The following is an 18,154-nucleotide window of genomic DNA, read 5'->3' as shown; positions in this document are numbered from 1 at the left end:
GTTATGTGGGGCAGTATGGTACAGTAGTACCAGATCAACAACATCATAGTGTTATGTGTGGCAGTATGGTACACTAGTACCTGATCAACAGCATCATAGTGTTATGTGAGGCAGTATGGTACAGTAGTACTAGATCAACAACATCATAGTGTTATGTGAGGCAGTATGGTACAGTAGTACCAGATCAACAACATCATAGTGTTATGTGTGGCAGTATGGTACAGTAGTACCAGATCAACAACATCATAGTGTTGATTCCTTTTTCTCTACTCATCTGTACTACTGGTTACTGACCTCTGACCTCTCCTGTCCCCCATCTCCTTCCTCCCTCTAACCCCCTAACCACCATCTCCTCTCCCCCTTTGCTCTGACCTCTCTGACCTCTGTCTTTCAGAGGGAATGGAATAACACAGAACATTCTCATGGGCATTGAACAATGAAGTCATCTCCTCCCCTGTTTAGGCAGTACTATGAGATGCTGTACAACGCTGCAGATGAGCTGCTCAACCTGGTGGTGGACCAGGGCGTTCGCTACACAGAGCTGGAGTACATCCACGCCCTCAGCCTGCTGCAGAGGAGCCAGACGGGCGTGGGAGACCTGAGCACGCAGAACGTCCGGCTGCAGCGCCTCAAGGAGATCATCTGCGAGCAGGCAGCCTTCAAGCAGGCCACCAAGGACAAGAAGATCACTACTGTTTGAGAGGGGGGACATTGGGAGGCTGTTGTTGGCAATGGTCTGTTTGCATTACTGTCCAGTGTTTCTCAACCTCCTGTCTGGAAAAAGGGTTTAGATTAAAGCTAGTATTTTAGAGCTGACCTAGCAGTGTCAGCTAACCATCTGAGGGACTGGTCAGCACCTCCACAGGGACTGGTGTTGAACTGGGTTTGTAAAAGTCCTAACTGAGTCTTCATTAGATCCTATGGCAGACCGTAAATAACCATGTAATATGTTTTGGGGGTTGAGATAATGCTGGTAGGCTGTACATTGAGTAGTTACTGATTTAAGGTTTGAACTTAGTTACCAATATGCATATGTAACTCATCAGCTTCTTCACTGGCAAGAATGCAGCCAGTTCCTCAAGATATCACACACACACACTCTCCAATTTAAAAAATGACTCCCTTCAATCATCCCATATGTGGTCGGCCCTAGTCTCACCTGTGGAGAATGGGGGAATTATCTGAGAGTCTGGCTTTGGGGCCTTTCTCATCTCATTGTCTTATTACATCTAACTGCTGCTCTCAATTACAGCTCTCCCTCCAGCTCTCCCTCGTGGGCCCGCTGACTGTGTCTGCAATACCAGATGCCAGATTAGACTGTCGAGATTATCACTTCTCTCCTCCTGCTTGTGGCCATTTTGTGGCCATTCTTCTTCCCCAAGGACAAAGAAAGAAATTGATTCCCCACCTCAGCTGTGGTTCACTCTATTTTTCTCTCACTTTTAGAATAATGTAGATTGGATATAATGTAGCTATAGCCGATTCTGATTATAGTATTTGCCACTGTCCTGAAAAAATACGTTAACTGTGCTGCAGCGTTGAGGTGTGCATGTGTGCTAGGGGATGGGGGCCAATGTATCCAGTACAATTTAAGTGTGTATATAGTCCCAACACTCAAGGTCTTGAACTTAATAGGGATGTAATTGCAAATCACTACTCCCCTTCCTACCACTACAACTGCTAAAACTTCTGCTAAAACTATTCTAAAGTGAATACACTTGCAAGGAGTCACAAATCATTCCTTCCCCTGCATCCCCTCAGTATGTTTAGTTAATTAACTCAGAGGAAAAGTACTTAACAAGAGCGGGGGAGGGAGGAAAGAGAACAGGGGAGAGTTGTGGCAGTGCTGCTCACCAGAACCCAGCGGAACCATCCATCATAATGACATGTAGGCTGGGATCAATATGAGCCTTGTGGTTGCCGGAGGGATTGCCTAGTGCCATAGGAACAGCATTTGTTTTACTCAGCACACTCAAGACACACACATACACGTACACACACACAATAAACACGTCCTATATTACACACACACACTATGGAGGTCTCTATGGCTTGCAGTACTCTGCACAAGTGAGGAGTTTTTTTCTGCTGATTCTGTGAACAAGAGAACACTCCATCTGGATTTAAATGATCTGGTATATCGGACCCCTATACCCACATTTTAAATAATGGGGCCAACTCATTGTAAAGATCTACAAAAATATTTCACTTTTTTTTTTTAAACGCTTTGCTTTATTTGTTTGTTTAAGACATGTCGTTTTGCACATCTACAGTGTGTAATATGAGAGTGGTTTCATGTCTGATGAGTTTTTTCACAAACACCAGATAAGAACGGAGGTTAATGAGTCCCTGTGTGATTTAAGGATTAATTTGATCATTTCTCCATTGTCTGTTAAAAGTCCCTTTCAGACCAATGCCTTGAATAGCAATCCTACACTGAATTAAAGATGACTTGCCATTGTGTACACTGATCTTGCTGAAATAAAACATCAACGTTCCTCTGTGTATATGAGCAGTTTGTGTGTTTTTGTACAATGAAAAGTGCCAGTTTCCTACCTTGGGACTAGTTTCTTCCATTGACACAGAGGAATTGACGAATGCCATACAGAACGAAACACTACCCAAACAACATGGTCTGTCTATGCGCTGTTGCACCTTATAATTCAAAATCTTTTCACATTGACACAAATTGACTTTGTCCGATGATGTCATTTTAGATAGACGGATCAAAAATATACACTGTCAGGAATTGAGCTCAGCTGCCAGATCTAATGGGACGTCAGAAGGCTTTTCTATAGAATGATCAAGACCTGTTGAAAGATGTCTGATGCACAAAGCACACTACTTGAAATCTAGTATGTCAAGCTTTTTCTGCATTTTCGTGAGCATGATTGAGGTTTCAACATGGTGATTAGTGTAAAGTTATTAGAAGATTTAATGGCGAATATTTGTCTCAGCACACTAAAATGAAAATGCAGGAATATATCACTTTTTCCAGATGGTGGAACCAGGGTTTGAAAGCTTTTATGAACTGTTGGGGAGTAAATGAATCAAAAACGACATATCCCACAGTTCAATTCACCTACTGACACGTCGTCATCGTTACTAAGCAACAGAGAACGCTATCCGCTCCAGCTGAGCCAACTTTCAAAATAGCTACCTACCAAGGCTAATTAGTAAGTAAAAATATACCAAAAGTATTCTCATGCCAAACAATTTCATCCAAAATGTCTTCTACTTCGACAATTTACAATTTGCAAGATATCGGGAAGCAAACAACGCCCCAGTATTCCTCTGGGTCACCCACTTGCTATCCTCATGAGTCAGTGACACAGGAGACCACTGATGCGCAACCATTTCCTGCTGTGGTTCATCAGCCGTGTGCAGACACGTTTTCAACCTCCGAGGAAGAGAAGGAGGAGAAGACAATGGAGGTAAGGGAGGAAGCTAGGGGTAACAGCTAAATTAATAAAGATGCTAGCTGCTTTTAGTCAGATGGGCCATGAGGCTTGGTGAATAAGACGCTGTTAATGTTAATTACTTTGAGGATGCAAGCAACTTCTTTCTCTCTCTTTCTACTCAGAGTTTCATAATAACAGAAGTGTGGTGCAAAAAAACAATGCATTGACAATGCATGACTTGTTCTATTGTGTACTGCAAAACATTTTGATGTAGCTCTATGTCATACAGAAACACGATGGTGTGTTGACTGAAGAGGACGTTTCCAGCTGTTTATCCAACCTGGGACACTCTGCCACTGGACGAGAGCATGTCTACCAGTTCCTCTGTGCGCCTGTAAGAACACACACACACTTCAGGTTGATAGTGTAACCCCATCAATCGCTGATAATATGCTTCACAAGAGTAACTGTTTTCCATCAGACTATACGCAGAAGAGTATCTAACAAATCTGTTTACTTTCCATTTGTGTTGTGTTTCTTTCCTTGTTTTGTTTTCTATGTCGTGTGGAATTCAATTTCGGAATATGTCTCTATCCAGGGTCGAAATCTGAATAATGTATCCATCCTATGCAATTATGTCCACCTTCAAAAGCTAGAACTTCCTTACAACAGAATAAAAGGTGTGTGTGTCTCATATTAACAAATGCACTGTATGACTTGTTATGATTCTAATTACTGATATAGAAAATGTAGCTTGATTAGCCTAATTAATTAAACAACGGTTCATTTCTCATCGGTGCCCTTGTAACTTCTTCTATGCTTCTGGTCTGTATAAAAACAGTTGTGTGGCAGGTGTTGCCATCTCTCCCACTCTGCTCGCCCGACTCTCCTAATGTTTGTTGACTGGTAGATTTATCCTGTGTAAGCCACATGCCGTATCTCATCATCCTGGACGCCTCCCACAACCAACTCACCGACTTCTTTGGATTCCAGCCGCCCAAGAACCTCAAGGTGTGTCCTTCAGCAGACAGGATAAGACAACGGTTGATTTGTGGCTTGGGGTTTCTTGAAGCCTATAGTCCCAGAAGATGGGTTCCAATCATCATAGACCATTTATACTGTAGTTTCATTCCATATGCTTACTAAGTATTACTACCCTGCAATGACAAGGAACTTACCAGGGCTGACTTCTTCTTATTGTTTATCAGTGAGTTATACAGTACTAGTAGAATGTATCATACTATACATGCATTTGGTTGTTTATTTTCATATTTCTTCATTGCAAAAAGCATTTAAAGATTGGTCCACTTGATTCATTATTCATGTTTGTTGTATTCCGCAGGAGGTTAACTTTTCCCATAACCAGATGTCAGTGATGACACATTTGTCAGCCTACTCGTCTTTGAGTAAACTGAATCTGGACTGTATCCTTCAAAAAGTATTTACACACACACACACACGTACACGTCAAGTTCTTATCTAGACTACTTCCTCATTGTATACCATTCTTAACGTGTGCCCGTTCTGGACAGACAACTGTTTCAGTGAGATCGGTGGTCTGCTGCATTGTGACAGCCTCACACACCTCAGTCTGGCACACAACAAGATCTCCTGTATCAGTGGCCTGGACAACCTGCCAATCAAAGACCTCTGTTTGGTAGGTCCTAACTCCTCCACCTGCCTCTTGAATTATTCAATTTCTAACACTTTCCATATGTGTTATAAATGGAGATGTTACTTGACATGAATAATTACGTTGCGTGTGTGTTTGTTGAATAATTTGATTCTTAAAGATAATATTTTACCATACGTTATGCTCATTTATGAATATGCCCATCCGGTTGTATAGACGCAGCTCTCCAAGCTCATCAGTACTGTGGTTAGTGGTTGGTCTTGTGGCTGATTTAATATGGCCTACAGACTAGGACACAAGTGTTTTCCTGTGAATCAGTTGTTTTCTGTTTTCACCTTGATGTCCCTACCTGCTGTCTACATTCTTCCATTATGTCATGGCTTTTCTAAAAGGTTTTCCCCCCAGTATGGTGCCAGTTATGAGAAGGTTTTCCCCCCAGTATGGTGCCAGTTATGAGAAGGTTTTCCCCCCAGTATGGTGCCAGTTATGAGAAGGTTTTCCCCCCAGTATGCTGCCAGTTATGAGAAGGTTTTCCCCCCAGTATGGTGCCAGTTATGAGAAGGTTTTCCCCCCCAGTATGGTGCCAGTTATGCTACACACAATATTTGTCCACTTCTTTCTCTTCAAACATGACGACAGCAGGTGGTGTATTTTTAACTCTCCCCTCCCCCCTCTCCTGTCTCATATTTAAACCACAGACATAATTGAGCTTCAGCTTTTCAAAGACACACAGACATGGGCTCCAGTGTGAGAGCCACCATATGGCTGTGCCAGCGGGCCTCCAGACCCTTCCCTCTCCCTCTCTGACGGATGCTGGTGTCCTTTATCAAAGTGATTCCTCATCGTCAGCATGATGTAGCCGTGTCCCCTGTCCGCTTCCACCCTCCCCTCTGGGACCAGCTGCCGGCGGTGTGAGCAGGCCTGGACCCTGTTCAACACCCCCCCCTCCTCTCTCATTCCCTCACCCCTCCATAGCATCCCAGCCGCTGTCTCCATCTCCCCTCCCCCTTCCCTCTCGGCCCTCTCCTGCCCCGCTCCCTAACAGCGTGCTACCTGTCAGCCAGCCTCCTCTCTCAGCCCATCACACCCTGGCCTCGAGAGCTTCCAGGGCTCCGCGCGGTCACCGTCCCCCGCTGTCGGCAGCCCTCTGCCAGAAAGGCTAGTGGAGGAGGGCAGGGCATGGGGGCCGCGGGGGCTGGATCATAAATGACAGCCCACGCAGGGGGAAGGTGGGGTGGGGATGGGTAGTTATAGAGCAGGAGGGATGGTGGGTTCTAGAGGAGAGGAGGGCTGGTCTGTAGTGCTTTTGGCATGCCCACACCAGTGTCTGGCCAGCTGTTCACCTGTCACTCCTCACCTGTCAGCCCAGACCATTGGAGCTGGCCTGTCAATCATATACATGTCTCAGGGAGAAGTTTTATACTCTTTACAGATGGGGAAGGGAACACTCAATGTTAACTTTGATAGTGAGGGTGGGGTGTGTATGTGTCTGTGTGTGTGTGTGCGTGTGACATGGGTATGTGTGTGTGTGGGAGGAGGGAGAGTTGTGTGTGCGTGCGTGTGAGCTTATATGAGTTCATTAATATGTGTGTGTGTATTTGTCCACACGGTATTCATATTCCCAGTGTTTGTCATGTATCACGTCCTCTCTATCCAGAGGGGGAATCAGATTGAGAAGATAGAGAATGTGGAGACTCTGAGAACCCTGCAGGTCCTGGATCTGTCTCTGAACCGGATCACCAGTCTGTCAGGCCTGCAGAATCTCCATCTGCTGGGCTCCATCAACCTGGAGAGGAACCTGGTGAGACACAGTCCATTCATTAATGTCCTGCTCTCTTGTCAACTTGGAGAGGAACCTGGTGAGACACAGTCCATTTCTTAATGTCCTGCTCTCTTGTCAACCTGGAGAGGAACCTGGTGAGACACAGTCCATTTCTTAATGTCCTGCTCTCTTGTTAACCTGGAGAGGAACCTGGTGAGACACAGTCCATTCCTTAATGTCCTGCTCTCTTGTTAACCTGGAGAGGAACCTGGTGAGACACAGTCCATTCCTTAATGTCCTGCTCTCTTGTTAACCTGGAGAGGAACCTGGTGAGACACAGTCCATTCCTTAATGTCCTGCTCTCTTGTTAACCTGGAGAGTAACCTGGTGAGACACAGTCCATTCCTTAATGTCCTGCTCTCTTGTCAACTTGGAGAGGAACCTGGTGATACACAGTCCATTTCTTAATGTCCTGCTCTCTTGTTAACCTGGAGAGGAACCTGGTGAGACACAGTCCATTTCTTAATGTCCTGCTCTCTTGTCAACTTGGAGAGGAACCTGGTGAGACACAGTCCATTCCTTAATGTCCTGCTCTCTTGTCAACCTGGAGAGGAACCTGGTGAGACACAGTCCATTTCTTAATGTCCTGCTCTCTTGTCAACCTGGAGAGGAACCTGGTGAGACACAGTCCATTTCTTAATGTCCTGCTCTCTTGTCAACTTGGAGAGGAACCTGGTGAGACACAGTCCATTTCTTAATGTCCTGCTCTCTTGTCAACTTGGAGAGGAACCTGGTGAGACACAGTCCATTTCTTAATGTCCTGCTCTCTTGTTAACCTGGAGAGGAACCTGGTGAGACACAGTCCATTCCTTAATGTCCTGCTCTCTTGTCAACTTGGAGAGGAACCTGGTGAGACACAGTCCATTCCTTAATGTCCTGCTCTCTTGTTAACCTGGAGAGGAACCTGGTGAGACACAGTCCATTCCTTAATGTCCTGCTCTCTTGTCAACTTGGAGAGGAACCTGGTGAGACACAGTCCATTCCTTAATGTCCTGCTCTCTTGTTAACCTGGAGAGGAACCTGGTGAGACACAGTCCATTCCTTAATGTCCTGCTCTCTTGTTAACCTGGAGAGGAACCTGGTGAGACACAGTCCATTCCTTAATGTCCTGCTCTCTTGTCAACTTGGAGAGGAACCTGGTGAGACACAGTCCATTCCTTAATGTCCTGCTCTTGTCTCTGCCACTGTCTGCATGGTACCAATGGCCAGTATCACTAAACCACCTAGCGACTGTATACCAGGAGCTGAGTGGTAAAGCTATTCCACTGCATCAACTGATAGATTGGCTGTGGTATTAAATGTAGTTTTAATTGTTTTTAAAGGATTTATTCTTAATCCAAGCATCTGATCTTTTTTGTGTATGATATACTGTTCTCAGATCAGTGAAATCAAGGAGGCCACACACATCCATGACCTGAGCCTGCTCCGAGAGCTGAATCTGCAGAGAAACCTAGTCCAGGTAGCTGCACTGCACCTACACCCAGAACACATCACTAAACTAACAAGTTAGCTCCCTAATGCTGTCTGCTTCCTCTGTACTGACAATAGACATGTCCATGAAAATGCTGCTTCTTTCACTGTCGTTTCAACCCCAGGAGCAACTGGACTATAGACTGGCAGTGATCTTCCTCCTTCAACACCTGACTGGCCTGGACCAGGAGAAAGTCACAGTAGAGGAGAAGGCAGGTTGGATGTATGAGATGGTTATCACTGATGGAACTTAAGGATTTTGGGCACTGGCCAGCCGGGCTAGTAGACTGGAGCTAGTAGACTGGCGCTGGTCAGCCGGGCTAGTAGACTGGCGCTGGCCAGCCAGGCTAGTAGACTGGCGCTGGCCAGCCGGGCTAGTAGACTGGCGCTGGCCAGCCGGGATAGTAGACTGGCGCTGGCCAGCCGGGCTAGTAGACTGGCGCTGGCCAGCCGGGCTAGTAGACTGGCGCTGGTCAGCCGGGCTAGTAGTCTGCCGCTGGTCAGCCGGGCTAGTAGACTGGCGCTGGCCAGCCGGGCTAGTAGTCTGCCGCTGGTCAGCCGGGCTAGTAGTCTGCCGCTGGCCAGCCGGGCTAGTAGTCTGCCGCTGGCCAGCCGGGCTAGTAGACTGACGCTGGTCAGCCGGGCTAGTAGTCTGCCGCTGGTCAGCCGGGCTAGTAGTCTGGCGCTGGCCAGCCGGGCTAGTAGTCTGCCTCTGGTCAGCCGGGCTAGTAGACTGGCGCTGGTCAGCCGGACTAGTAGTCTGCCGCTGGCCAGCCGGGCTAGTAGTCTGCAGCTGGTCAGCCGGGCTAGTAGACTGGCGCTGGCCAGCCGGGCTAGTAGTCTGCCGCTGGCCAGCCGGGCTAGTAGTCTGCCGCTGGTCAGCCGGGCTAGTAGACTGGCGCTGGCCAGCCGGCTAGTAGACTGGCGCTGGCCAGCCGGGCTAGTAGACTGGCGCTGGCCAGCCGGGCTAGTAGACTGCCGCTGGTCAGCCGGGCTAGTAGACTGCCGCTGGTCAGCCGGGCTAGTAGACTGGCGCTGGCCAGCCGGGCTAGTAGACTGGCGCTGGCCAGCCGGGCTAGGAGACTGGCGCTGGCCAGCCGGGCTAGTAGTCTGCCGCTGGCCAGCCGGGCTAGTAGACTGGCGCTGGTCAGCCGGGCTAGTAGACTGGCGCTGGCCAGCCGGGCTAGTAGACTGGCGCTGGCCAGCCGGGCTAGTAGACTGGCGCTGGCCAGCCGGGCTAGTAGACTGACGCTGGCCAGCCGGGCTAGTAGTCTGCCGCTGGTCAGCCGGGCTAGTAGACTGGCGCTGGCCAGCCGGGCTAGTAGACTGGCGCTGGCCAGCCGGCTAGTAGACTGGTGCTGGCCAGCCGGCTAGTAAAGCACAATTGATACTAGCCTACAGTAGGTCCAAAATCTGATAGGTGAAGATGGAAAAGACAACCTTTCTCCTGCATCTCGGGCTAGCTTGGTAATGTTCTACTAGGTGTCCATCCCTGTGTGTAATACTGTGCCTATAGCAAGTGGAGGAGGGGCATCAATAACTGAGTGGCATGTTTTGCTAATTGGGACAGTGAATGCTAACCTAGTATGTTGTTTATTTAAAACAGTGGGCATCTGTCAGGATCTGTAGAGGTTTATAATATAGGTCAGTGATACAGTTGAAGTCGGAAGTTTACATACACTTAGGTTGGAGTCATTAAAACTCGTTTTTCAACCACTCCACAAATTTCTTGTTAACAAACTATAGTTTTGGCAAGTCGGTTAGTACATCTACTTTGTGCATGACACAAGTAATTTTTCCAACAATTGTTTACAGACAGATTATTTCACTTATAATTCACTGTATCACAATTCCAGTGGGTCAGAAGTTTGCATACACTAAGTTGACAGCTTGGAAAATTCCAGAAAATGATGTCATGGCTTTAGAAGCTTCTGATAGGCTAATTTACATCATTTGAGTCAATTGGAGGTGTACCTGTGGATGTATTTCAAGGCCTACCTTCAAACTCAGTGCCTCTTTGCTTGACATCATGGGAAAAACAAAAGAAATCAGCCAAGACCTCAGAAAAATATTTGTAGACCTCCACAAGTCTGAAGGTACCACGTTCCTCTGTACGAACAATAGTACGCAAGTATGAACACCATGGGACCACGCAGCCGTCATAACGCTCAGGAAGGAGACGCATTCTGTCTCCTAGAGATGAACGTACTTTGGTGCGAAAAGTGCAAATCAATCCCAGAACAACAGCAAAGGACCTTGTGAAGATGCTGGAGGAAACAGGTACAAAAGTATCTATATCCACAGTAAAACGAGCCCTATATCGACATAACCTGAAAGGCCTCTCAGCAAGGAAGAAGCCACTGCTCCAAAACCACCATGAAGAAAAAGCCAGACTACAGTTTGCAACTGCACATAGGGAGAAAAATCGTACTTTTTGTAGAAATATCCTCAAGAACTGTTTGGCCATAATTACCATTGTTATGTTAGGAGGAAAAAGGAGGAGGCTTGCAAGCCAAAGAACACCATCCCAACCGTGAAGCACGGGGTGGCAGCATCATGTTGTGGGGGTGCTTTGCTGCAGGAGGGACTGGTGCACTTCACAAAATAGATGGCATCATGAGGCAGGAAAATGATGTGGATATATTGAAGCAACATCTCAAGACATCAGTCAGGAAGTTAAAGTTTGGTTGCAAATGGGTCTTCCAAATGCACAATGACCCCAAGCATACTTCCAAAGTTGTGGCAAATGGCTTAAGGATAACAAAGTCAAGGTATTGGAATGGCCATCACAAAGCCATGACCTCAATCCTATAGAAAATATGTGGGCAGAACTGAAAAAGTGTGTGCGAGCAAGGAGGCCTACAAACCTGACTCAGTTACACAAGCTCTGTCCGGAGGATTGGGCCAAAATTCACCCAACTTATTGTGGGAAGCTTGTGGAAGGCTACCCGAAACGTTTGACCCAAGTTAAACAATTTAAAGGCAATGCTACCAAATACTAATTGAGTGTATGTAAACTTCTGACCCACTGGGAATGTGATGAAAGAAATAAAAGCTGAAATAAATCATTCTCTCTACTATTATTCTGACATTTCACATTCTTAAAATAAAGTGGTGATCCTAACTGACCTAAGACAGGGAATTTGTACTAGGATTAAATATCAGGAATTGTGGAAAATCTGAGTTTAAATGTAATTGGCTAAGGTGTATGTAAACTTCTGACTTCAACTGTACATACGTTACTTCTAGATAGGACTGACTTGAAATAAGATATTTATCGGCAATGTGACATATGATCGTCTCACCCTGTGTTCCCCAGGTGTCTGCTGTGAACATTGTTACATATGAACGTCTCCCTCTGTGTTCCCCAGGTGTCTGCTGTGAACATTGTTACATCTGAACGTCTCCTCTGTGTTCCCCAGGTGTCTGCTGTGAACATTGTTACATCTGAACGTCTCCCTCTGTGTTCCCCAGGTGTCTGCTGTGAACATTGTTACATCTGAACGTCTCCTCTGTGTTCTCCAGGTGTCTGCTGTGAACATTGTTACATATGAACGTCTCCCTCTGTGTTCCCCAGGTGTCTGCTGTGAACATTGTTACATCTGAACGTCTCCTCTGTGTTCTCCAGGTGTCTGCTGTGAACATTGTTACATCTGAACGTCTCCCTCTGTGTTCTCCAGGTGTCTGCTTTGAACATTGTTACATATGAACGTCTCCCTCTGTGTTCTCCAGGTGTCTGCTGTGAACATTGTTACATCTGAACGTCTCCCTCTGTGTTCTCCAGGTGTCTGCTGTGAACATTGTTACATCTGAACGTCTCCCTCTGTGTTCTCCAGGTGTCTGCTGTGAACATTGTTACATATGAACGTCTCCTCTGTGTTCTCCAGGTGTCTGCTTTGAACATTGTTACATATGAACGTCTCCCTCTGTGTTCCCCAGGTGTCGGCTGTGAACATTGTTACATATGAACGTCTCCCTCTGTGTTCCCCAGGTGTCTGCTGTGAACATTGTTACATATGAACGTCTCCTCTGTGTTCCCCAGGTGTCGGCTGTGAACATTGTTACATATGAACGTCTCCCTCTGTGTTCCCCAGGTGTCTGCTGTGAACATTGTTACATATGAACGTCTCCCTCTGTGTTCCCCAGGTGTCTGCTGTGAACATTGTTACATATGAACGTCTCCTCTGTGTTCCCCAGGTGTCGGCTGTGAACATTGTTACATATGAACGTCTCCCTCTGTGTTCTCCAGGTGTCTGCTGTGAACATTGTTACATATGAACGTATCCCTCTGTGTTCTCCAGGTGTCTGCTGTGAACATTGTTACATCTGAACGTCTCCTCTGTGTTCCCCAGGTGTCTGCTGTGAACATTGTTACATCTGAACGTCTCCTCTGTGTTCTCCAGGTGTCTGCTGTGAACATTGTTACATCTGAACGTCTCCTCTGTGTTCTCCAGGTGTCTGCTGTGAACATTGTTACATCTGAACGTCTCCTCTGTGTTCCCCAGGTGTCTGCTGTGAACATTGTTACATATGAACGTCTCCTCTGTGTTCTCCAGGTGTCTGCTGTGAACATTGTTACATATGAACGTCTCCTCTGTGTTCTCCAGGTGTCTGCTGTGAACATTGTTACATATGAACGTCTCCCTCTGTGTTCTCCAGGTGTCTGCTGTGAACATTGTTACATATGAACGTATCCCTCTGTGTTCCCCAGGTGTCTGCTGTGAACATTGTTACATATGAACGTCTCCCTCTGTGTTCTCCAGGTGTCGGCTGTGAACATTGTTACATATGAACGTCTCCTCTGTGTTCCCCAGGTGTCTGCTGTGAACATTGTTACATATGAACGTCTCCTCTGTGTTCTCCAGGTGTCTGCTGTGAACATTGTTACATATGAACGTCTCCTCTGTGTTCTCCAGGTGTCTGCTGTGAACATTGTTACATATGAACGTCTCCCTCTGTGTTCTCCAGGTGTCGGCTGTGAACATTGTTACATCTGAACGTCTCCTCTGTGTTCTCCAGGTGTCTGCTGTGAACATTGTTACATATGAACGTCTCCCTCTGTGTTCTCCAGGTGTCTGCTGTGAACATTGTTACATCTGAACGTCTCCTCTGTGTTCCCCAGGTGTCTGCTGTGAACATTGTTACACATGAACGTCTCCCTCTGTGTTCTCCAGGTGTCTGCTGTGAACATTGTTACATATGAACGTCTCCCTCTGTGTTCTCCAGGTGTCTGCTGTGAACATTGTTACATATGAACGTCTCCCTCTGTGTTCCCCAGGTGTCTGCTGTGAACATTGTTACATCTGAACGTCTCCTCTGTGTTCTCCAGGTGTCTGCTGTGAACATTGTTACATATGAACGTCTCCCTCTGTGTTCTCCAGGTGTCTGCTGTGAACATTGTTACATATGAACGTCTCCTCTGTGTTCCCCAGGTGTCTGCTGTGAACATTGTTACATCTGAACGTCTCCCTCTGTGTTCTCCAGGTGTCTGCTGTGAACATTGTTACATATGAACGTCTCCTCTGTGTTCCCCAGGTGTCTGCTGTGAACATTGTTACATCTGAACGTCTCCCTCTGTGTTCTCCAGGTGTCTGCTGTGAACATTGTTACATATGAACGTCTCCTCTGTGTTCTCCAGGTGTCTGCTGTGAACATTGTTACATATGAACGTCTCCCTCTGTGTTCTCCAGGTGTCTGCTGTGAACATTGTTACATCTGAACGTCTCCTCTGTGTTCCCCAGGTGTCTGCTGTGAACATTGTTACATATGAACGTCTCCCTCTGTGTTCCCCAGGTGTCTGCTGTGAACATTGTTACATATGATCGTCTCCTCTGTGTTCTCCAGGTGTCTGCTGTGAACATTGTTACATCTGAACGTCTCCTCTGTGTTCTCCAGGTGTCTGCTGTGAACATTGTTACATCTGAACGTCTCCTCTGTGTTCTCCAGGTGTCTGCTGTGAACATTGTTACATCTGAACGTCTCCCTTTGTGTTCCCCAGGTGTCGGCTGTGAACATTGTTACATATGAACGTCTCCCTTTGTGTTCCCCAGGTGTCTGCTGTGAACATTGTTACATATGAACGTCTCCTCTGTGTTCTCCAGGTGTCGGCTGTGAACATTGTTACATATGAACGTCTCCTCTGTGTTCTCCAGGTGTCTGCTGTGAACATTGTTACATATGAACGTCTCCCTCTGTGTTCCCCAGGTGTCTGCTGTGAACATTGTTACATATGAACGTCTCCCTTTGTGTTCCCCAGGTGTCGGCTGTGAACATTGTTACATATGAACGTCTCCTCTGTGTTCCCCAGGTGTCTGCTGTGAACATTGTTACATCTGAACGTCTCCTCTGTGTTCTCCAGGTGTCTGCTGTGAACATTGTTACATATGAACGTCTCCCTCTGTGTTCCCCAGGTGTCTGCTGTGAACATTGTTACATCTGAACGTCTCCTCTGTGTTCCCCAGGTGTCTGCTGTGAACATTGTTACATATGAACGTCTCCTCTGTGTTCCCCAGGTGTCTGCTGTGAACATTGTTACATATGAACGTCTCCCTCTGTGTTCCCCAGGTGTCTGCTGTGAACATTGTTACACATGAACGTCTCCCTCTGTGTTCCCCAGGTGTCTGCTGTGAACATTGTTACATATGAACGTCTCCCTTTGTGTTCCCCAGGTGTCTGCTGTGAACATTGTTACATCTGAACGTCTCCCTCTGTGTTCCCCAGGTGTCTGCTGTGAACATTGTTACATCTGAACGTCTCCCTCTGTGTTCCCCAGGTGTCTGCTGTGAACATTGTTACATCTGAACGTCTCCCTCTGTGTTCTCCAGGTGTCTGCTGTGAACATTGTTACATATGAACGTCTCCCTCTGTGTTCCCCAGGTGTCGGCTGTGAACATTGTTACATATGATCGTCTCACCCTGTGTTCCCCAGGTGTCTGCTGTGAACATTGTTACATATGAACGTCTCCCTCTGTGTTCTCCAGGTGTCTGCTGTGAACATTGTTACATATGAACGTCTCCCTCTGTGTTCCCCAGGTGTCTGCTGTGAACATTGTTACATCTGAACGTCTCCTCTGTGTTCTCCAGGTGTCTGCTGTGAACATTGTTACATCTGAACGTCTCCCTCTGTGTTCTCCAGGTGTCTGCTTTGAACATTGTTACATATGAACGTCTCCCTCTGTGTTCTCCAGGTGTCTGCTGTGAACATTGTTACATCTGAACGTCTCCCTCTGTGTTCTCCAGGTGTCTGCTGTGAACATTGTTACATCTGAACGTCTCCCTCTGTGTTCTCCAGGTGTCTGCTGTGAACATTGTTACATATGAACGTCTCCTCTGTGTTCTCCAGGTGTCTGCTTTGAACATTGTTACATATGAACGTCTCCCTCTGTGTTCCCCAGGTGTCGGCTGTGAACATTGTTACATATGAACGTCTCCCTCTGTGTTCCCCAGGTGTCTGCTGTGAACATTGTTACATATGAACGTCTCCTCTGTGTTCCCCAGGTGTCGGCTGTGAACATTGTTACATATGAACGTCTCCCTCTGTGTTCCCCAGGTGTCTGCTGTGAACATTGTTACATATGAACGTCTCCCTCTGTGTTCCCCAGGTGTCTGCTGTGAACATTGTTACATATGAACGTCTCCTCTGTGTTCCCCAGGTGTCGGCTGTGAACATTGTTACATATGAACGTCTCCCTCTGTGTTCTCCAGGTGTCTGCTGTGAACATTGTTACATATGAACGTATCCCTCTGTGTTCTCCAGGTGTCTGCTGTGAACATTGTTACATCTGAACGTCTCCTCTGTGTTCCCCAGGTGTCTGCTGTGAACATTGTTACATCTGAACGTCTCCTCTGTGTTCTCCAGGTGTCTGCTGTGAACATTGTTACATCTGAACGTCTCCTCTGTGTTCTCCAGGTGTCTGCTGTGAACATTGTTACATCTGAACGTCTCCTCTGTGTTCCCCAGGTGTCTGCTGTGAACATTGTTACATATGAACGTCTCCTCTGTGTTCTCCAGGTGTCTGCTGTGAACATTGTTACATATGAACGTCTCCTCTGTGTTCTCCAGGTGTCTGCTGTGAACATTGTTACATATGAACGTCTCCCTCTGTGTTCTCCAGGTGTCTGCTGTGAACATTGTTACATATGAACGTATCCCTCTGTGTTCCCCAGGTGTCTGCTGTGAACATTGTTACATATGAACGTCTCCCTCTGTGTTCTCCAGGTGTCGGCTGTGAACATTGTTACATATGAACGTCTCCTCTGTGTTCCCCAGGTGTCTGCTGTGAACATTGTTACATATGAACGTCTCCTCTGTGTTCTCCAGGTGTCTGCTGTGAACATTGTTACATATGAACGTCTCCTCTGTGTTCTCCAGGTGTCTGCTGTGAACATTGTTACATATGAACGTCTCCCTCTGTGTTCTCCAGGTGTCGGCTGTGAACATTGTTACATCTGAACGTCTCCTCTGTGTTCTCCAGGTGTCTGCTGTGAACATTGTTACATATGAACGTCTCCCTCTGTGTTCTCCAGGTGTCTGCTGTGAACATTGTTACATCTGAACGTCTCCTCTGTGTTCCCCAGGTGTCTGCTGTGAACATTGTTACACATGAACGTCTCCCTCTGTGTTCTCCAGGTGTCTGCTGTGAACATTGTTACATATGAACGTCTCCCTCTGTGTTCTCCAGGTGTCTGCTGTGAACATTGTTACATATGAACGTCTCCCTCTGTGTTCCCCAGGTGTCTGCTGTGAACATTGTTACATCTGAACGTCTCCTCTGTGTTCTCCAGGTGTCTGCTGTGAACATTGTTACATATGAACGTCTCCCTCTGTGTTCTCCAGGTGTCTGCTGTGAACATTGTTACATATGAACGTCTCCTCTGTGTTCCCCAGGTGTCTGCTGTGAACATTGTTACATCTGAACGTCTCCCTCTGTGTTCTCCAGGTGTCTGCTGTGAACATTGTTACATATGAACGTCTCCTCTGTGTTCCCCAGGTGTCTGCTGTGAACATTGTTACATCTGAACGTCTCCCTCTGTGTTCTCCAGGTGTCTGCTGTGAACATTGTTACATATGAACGTCTCCTCTGTGTTCTCCAGGTGTCTGCTGTGAACATTGTTACATATGAACGTCTCCCTCTGTGTTCTCCAGGTGTCTGCTGTGAACATTGTTACATCTGAACGTCTCCTCTGTGTTCCCCAGGTGTCTGCTGTGAACATTGTTACATATGAACGTCTCCCTCTGTGTTCCCCAGGTGTCTGCTGTGAACATTGTTACATATGATCGTCTCCTCTGTGTTCTCCAGGTGTCTGCTGTGAACATTGTTACATCTGAACGTCTCCTCTGTGTTCTCCAGGTGTCTGCTGTGAACATTGTTACATCTGAACGTCTCCTCTGTGTTCTCCAGGTGTCTGCTGTGAACATTGTTACATCTGAACGTCTCCCTTTGTGTTCCCCAGGTGTCGGCTGTGAACATTGTTACATATGAACGTCTCCCTTTGTGTTCCCCAGGTGTCTGCTGTGAACATTGTTACATATGAACGTCTCCTCTGTGTTCTCCAGGTGTCGGCTGTGAACATTGTTACATATGAACGTCTCCTCTGTGTTCTCCAGGTGTCTGCTGTGAACATTGTTACATATGAACGTCTCCCTCTGTGTTCCCCAGGTGTCTGCTGTGAACATTGTTACATATGAACGTCTCCCTTTGTGTTCCCCAGGTGTCGGCTGTGAACATTGTTACATATGAACGTCTCCTCTGTGTTCCCCAGGTGTCTGCTGTGAACATTGTTACATCTGAACGTCTCCTCTGTGTTCTCCAGGTGTCTGCTGTGAAC

The 18,154-nt window shown here is 46.8% G+C and overlaps 2 protein-coding genes across 4 annotated transcripts in view; both read left to right on the top strand.

The window, feature by feature from the left end:
• LOC139533785 (exocyst complex component 4-like) overlaps nt 1-2,507 on the top strand; it is a 61,128-nt gene extending 58,621 nt beyond the window's left edge. The window contains exon 7 of the mRNA XM_071332154.1: nt 463-2,507. Coding sequence (XP_071188255.1) covers nt 463-700 — 238 coding nt within the window. The 3' untranslated portion in view covers nt 701-2,507. The remainder of the gene's footprint in view (nt 1-462) is intronic.
• Nucleotides 2,508-3,121: 614 nt separating this feature from the next.
• LOC139533784 (leucine-rich repeat and guanylate kinase domain-containing protein-like) overlaps nt 3,122-18,154 on the top strand; it is a 42,927-nt gene continuing 27,894 nt past the window's right edge. For all 3 annotated transcript variants that reach the window (XR_011666851.1, XM_071332152.1, XM_071332153.1), the window contains exons 1-9: nt 3,122-3,434; nt 3,691-3,795; nt 4,000-4,081; nt 4,312-4,412; nt 4,744-4,825; nt 4,934-5,058; nt 6,692-6,835; nt 8,235-8,315; nt 8,452-8,538. Coding sequence is in view for 2 of the 3 variants with exons in the window: in XM_071332152.1 (XP_071188253.1) it covers nt 3,228-3,434; nt 3,691-3,795; nt 4,000-4,081; nt 4,312-4,412; nt 4,744-4,825; nt 4,934-5,058; nt 6,692-6,835; nt 8,235-8,315; nt 8,452-8,538 (1,014 nt within the window). In the remaining variant the exon portion in view is untranslated. The remainder of the gene's footprint in view (nt 3,435-3,690; nt 3,796-3,999; nt 4,082-4,311; nt 4,413-4,743; nt 4,826-4,933; nt 5,059-6,691; nt 6,836-8,234; nt 8,316-8,451; nt 8,539-18,154) is intronic.

The sequence above is a fragment of the Salvelinus alpinus genome, chromosome 11 (genome assembly GCF_045679555.1).
Source record: "Salvelinus alpinus chromosome 11, SLU_Salpinus.1, whole genome shotgun sequence".
NCBI classification, from domain to species: domain Eukaryota; kingdom Metazoa; phylum Chordata; class Actinopteri; order Salmoniformes; family Salmonidae; genus Salvelinus; species Salvelinus alpinus.
Note: the sequence above shows the minus strand (reverse complement) of the source record. Positions and strands in the feature narration are given on the sequence as shown.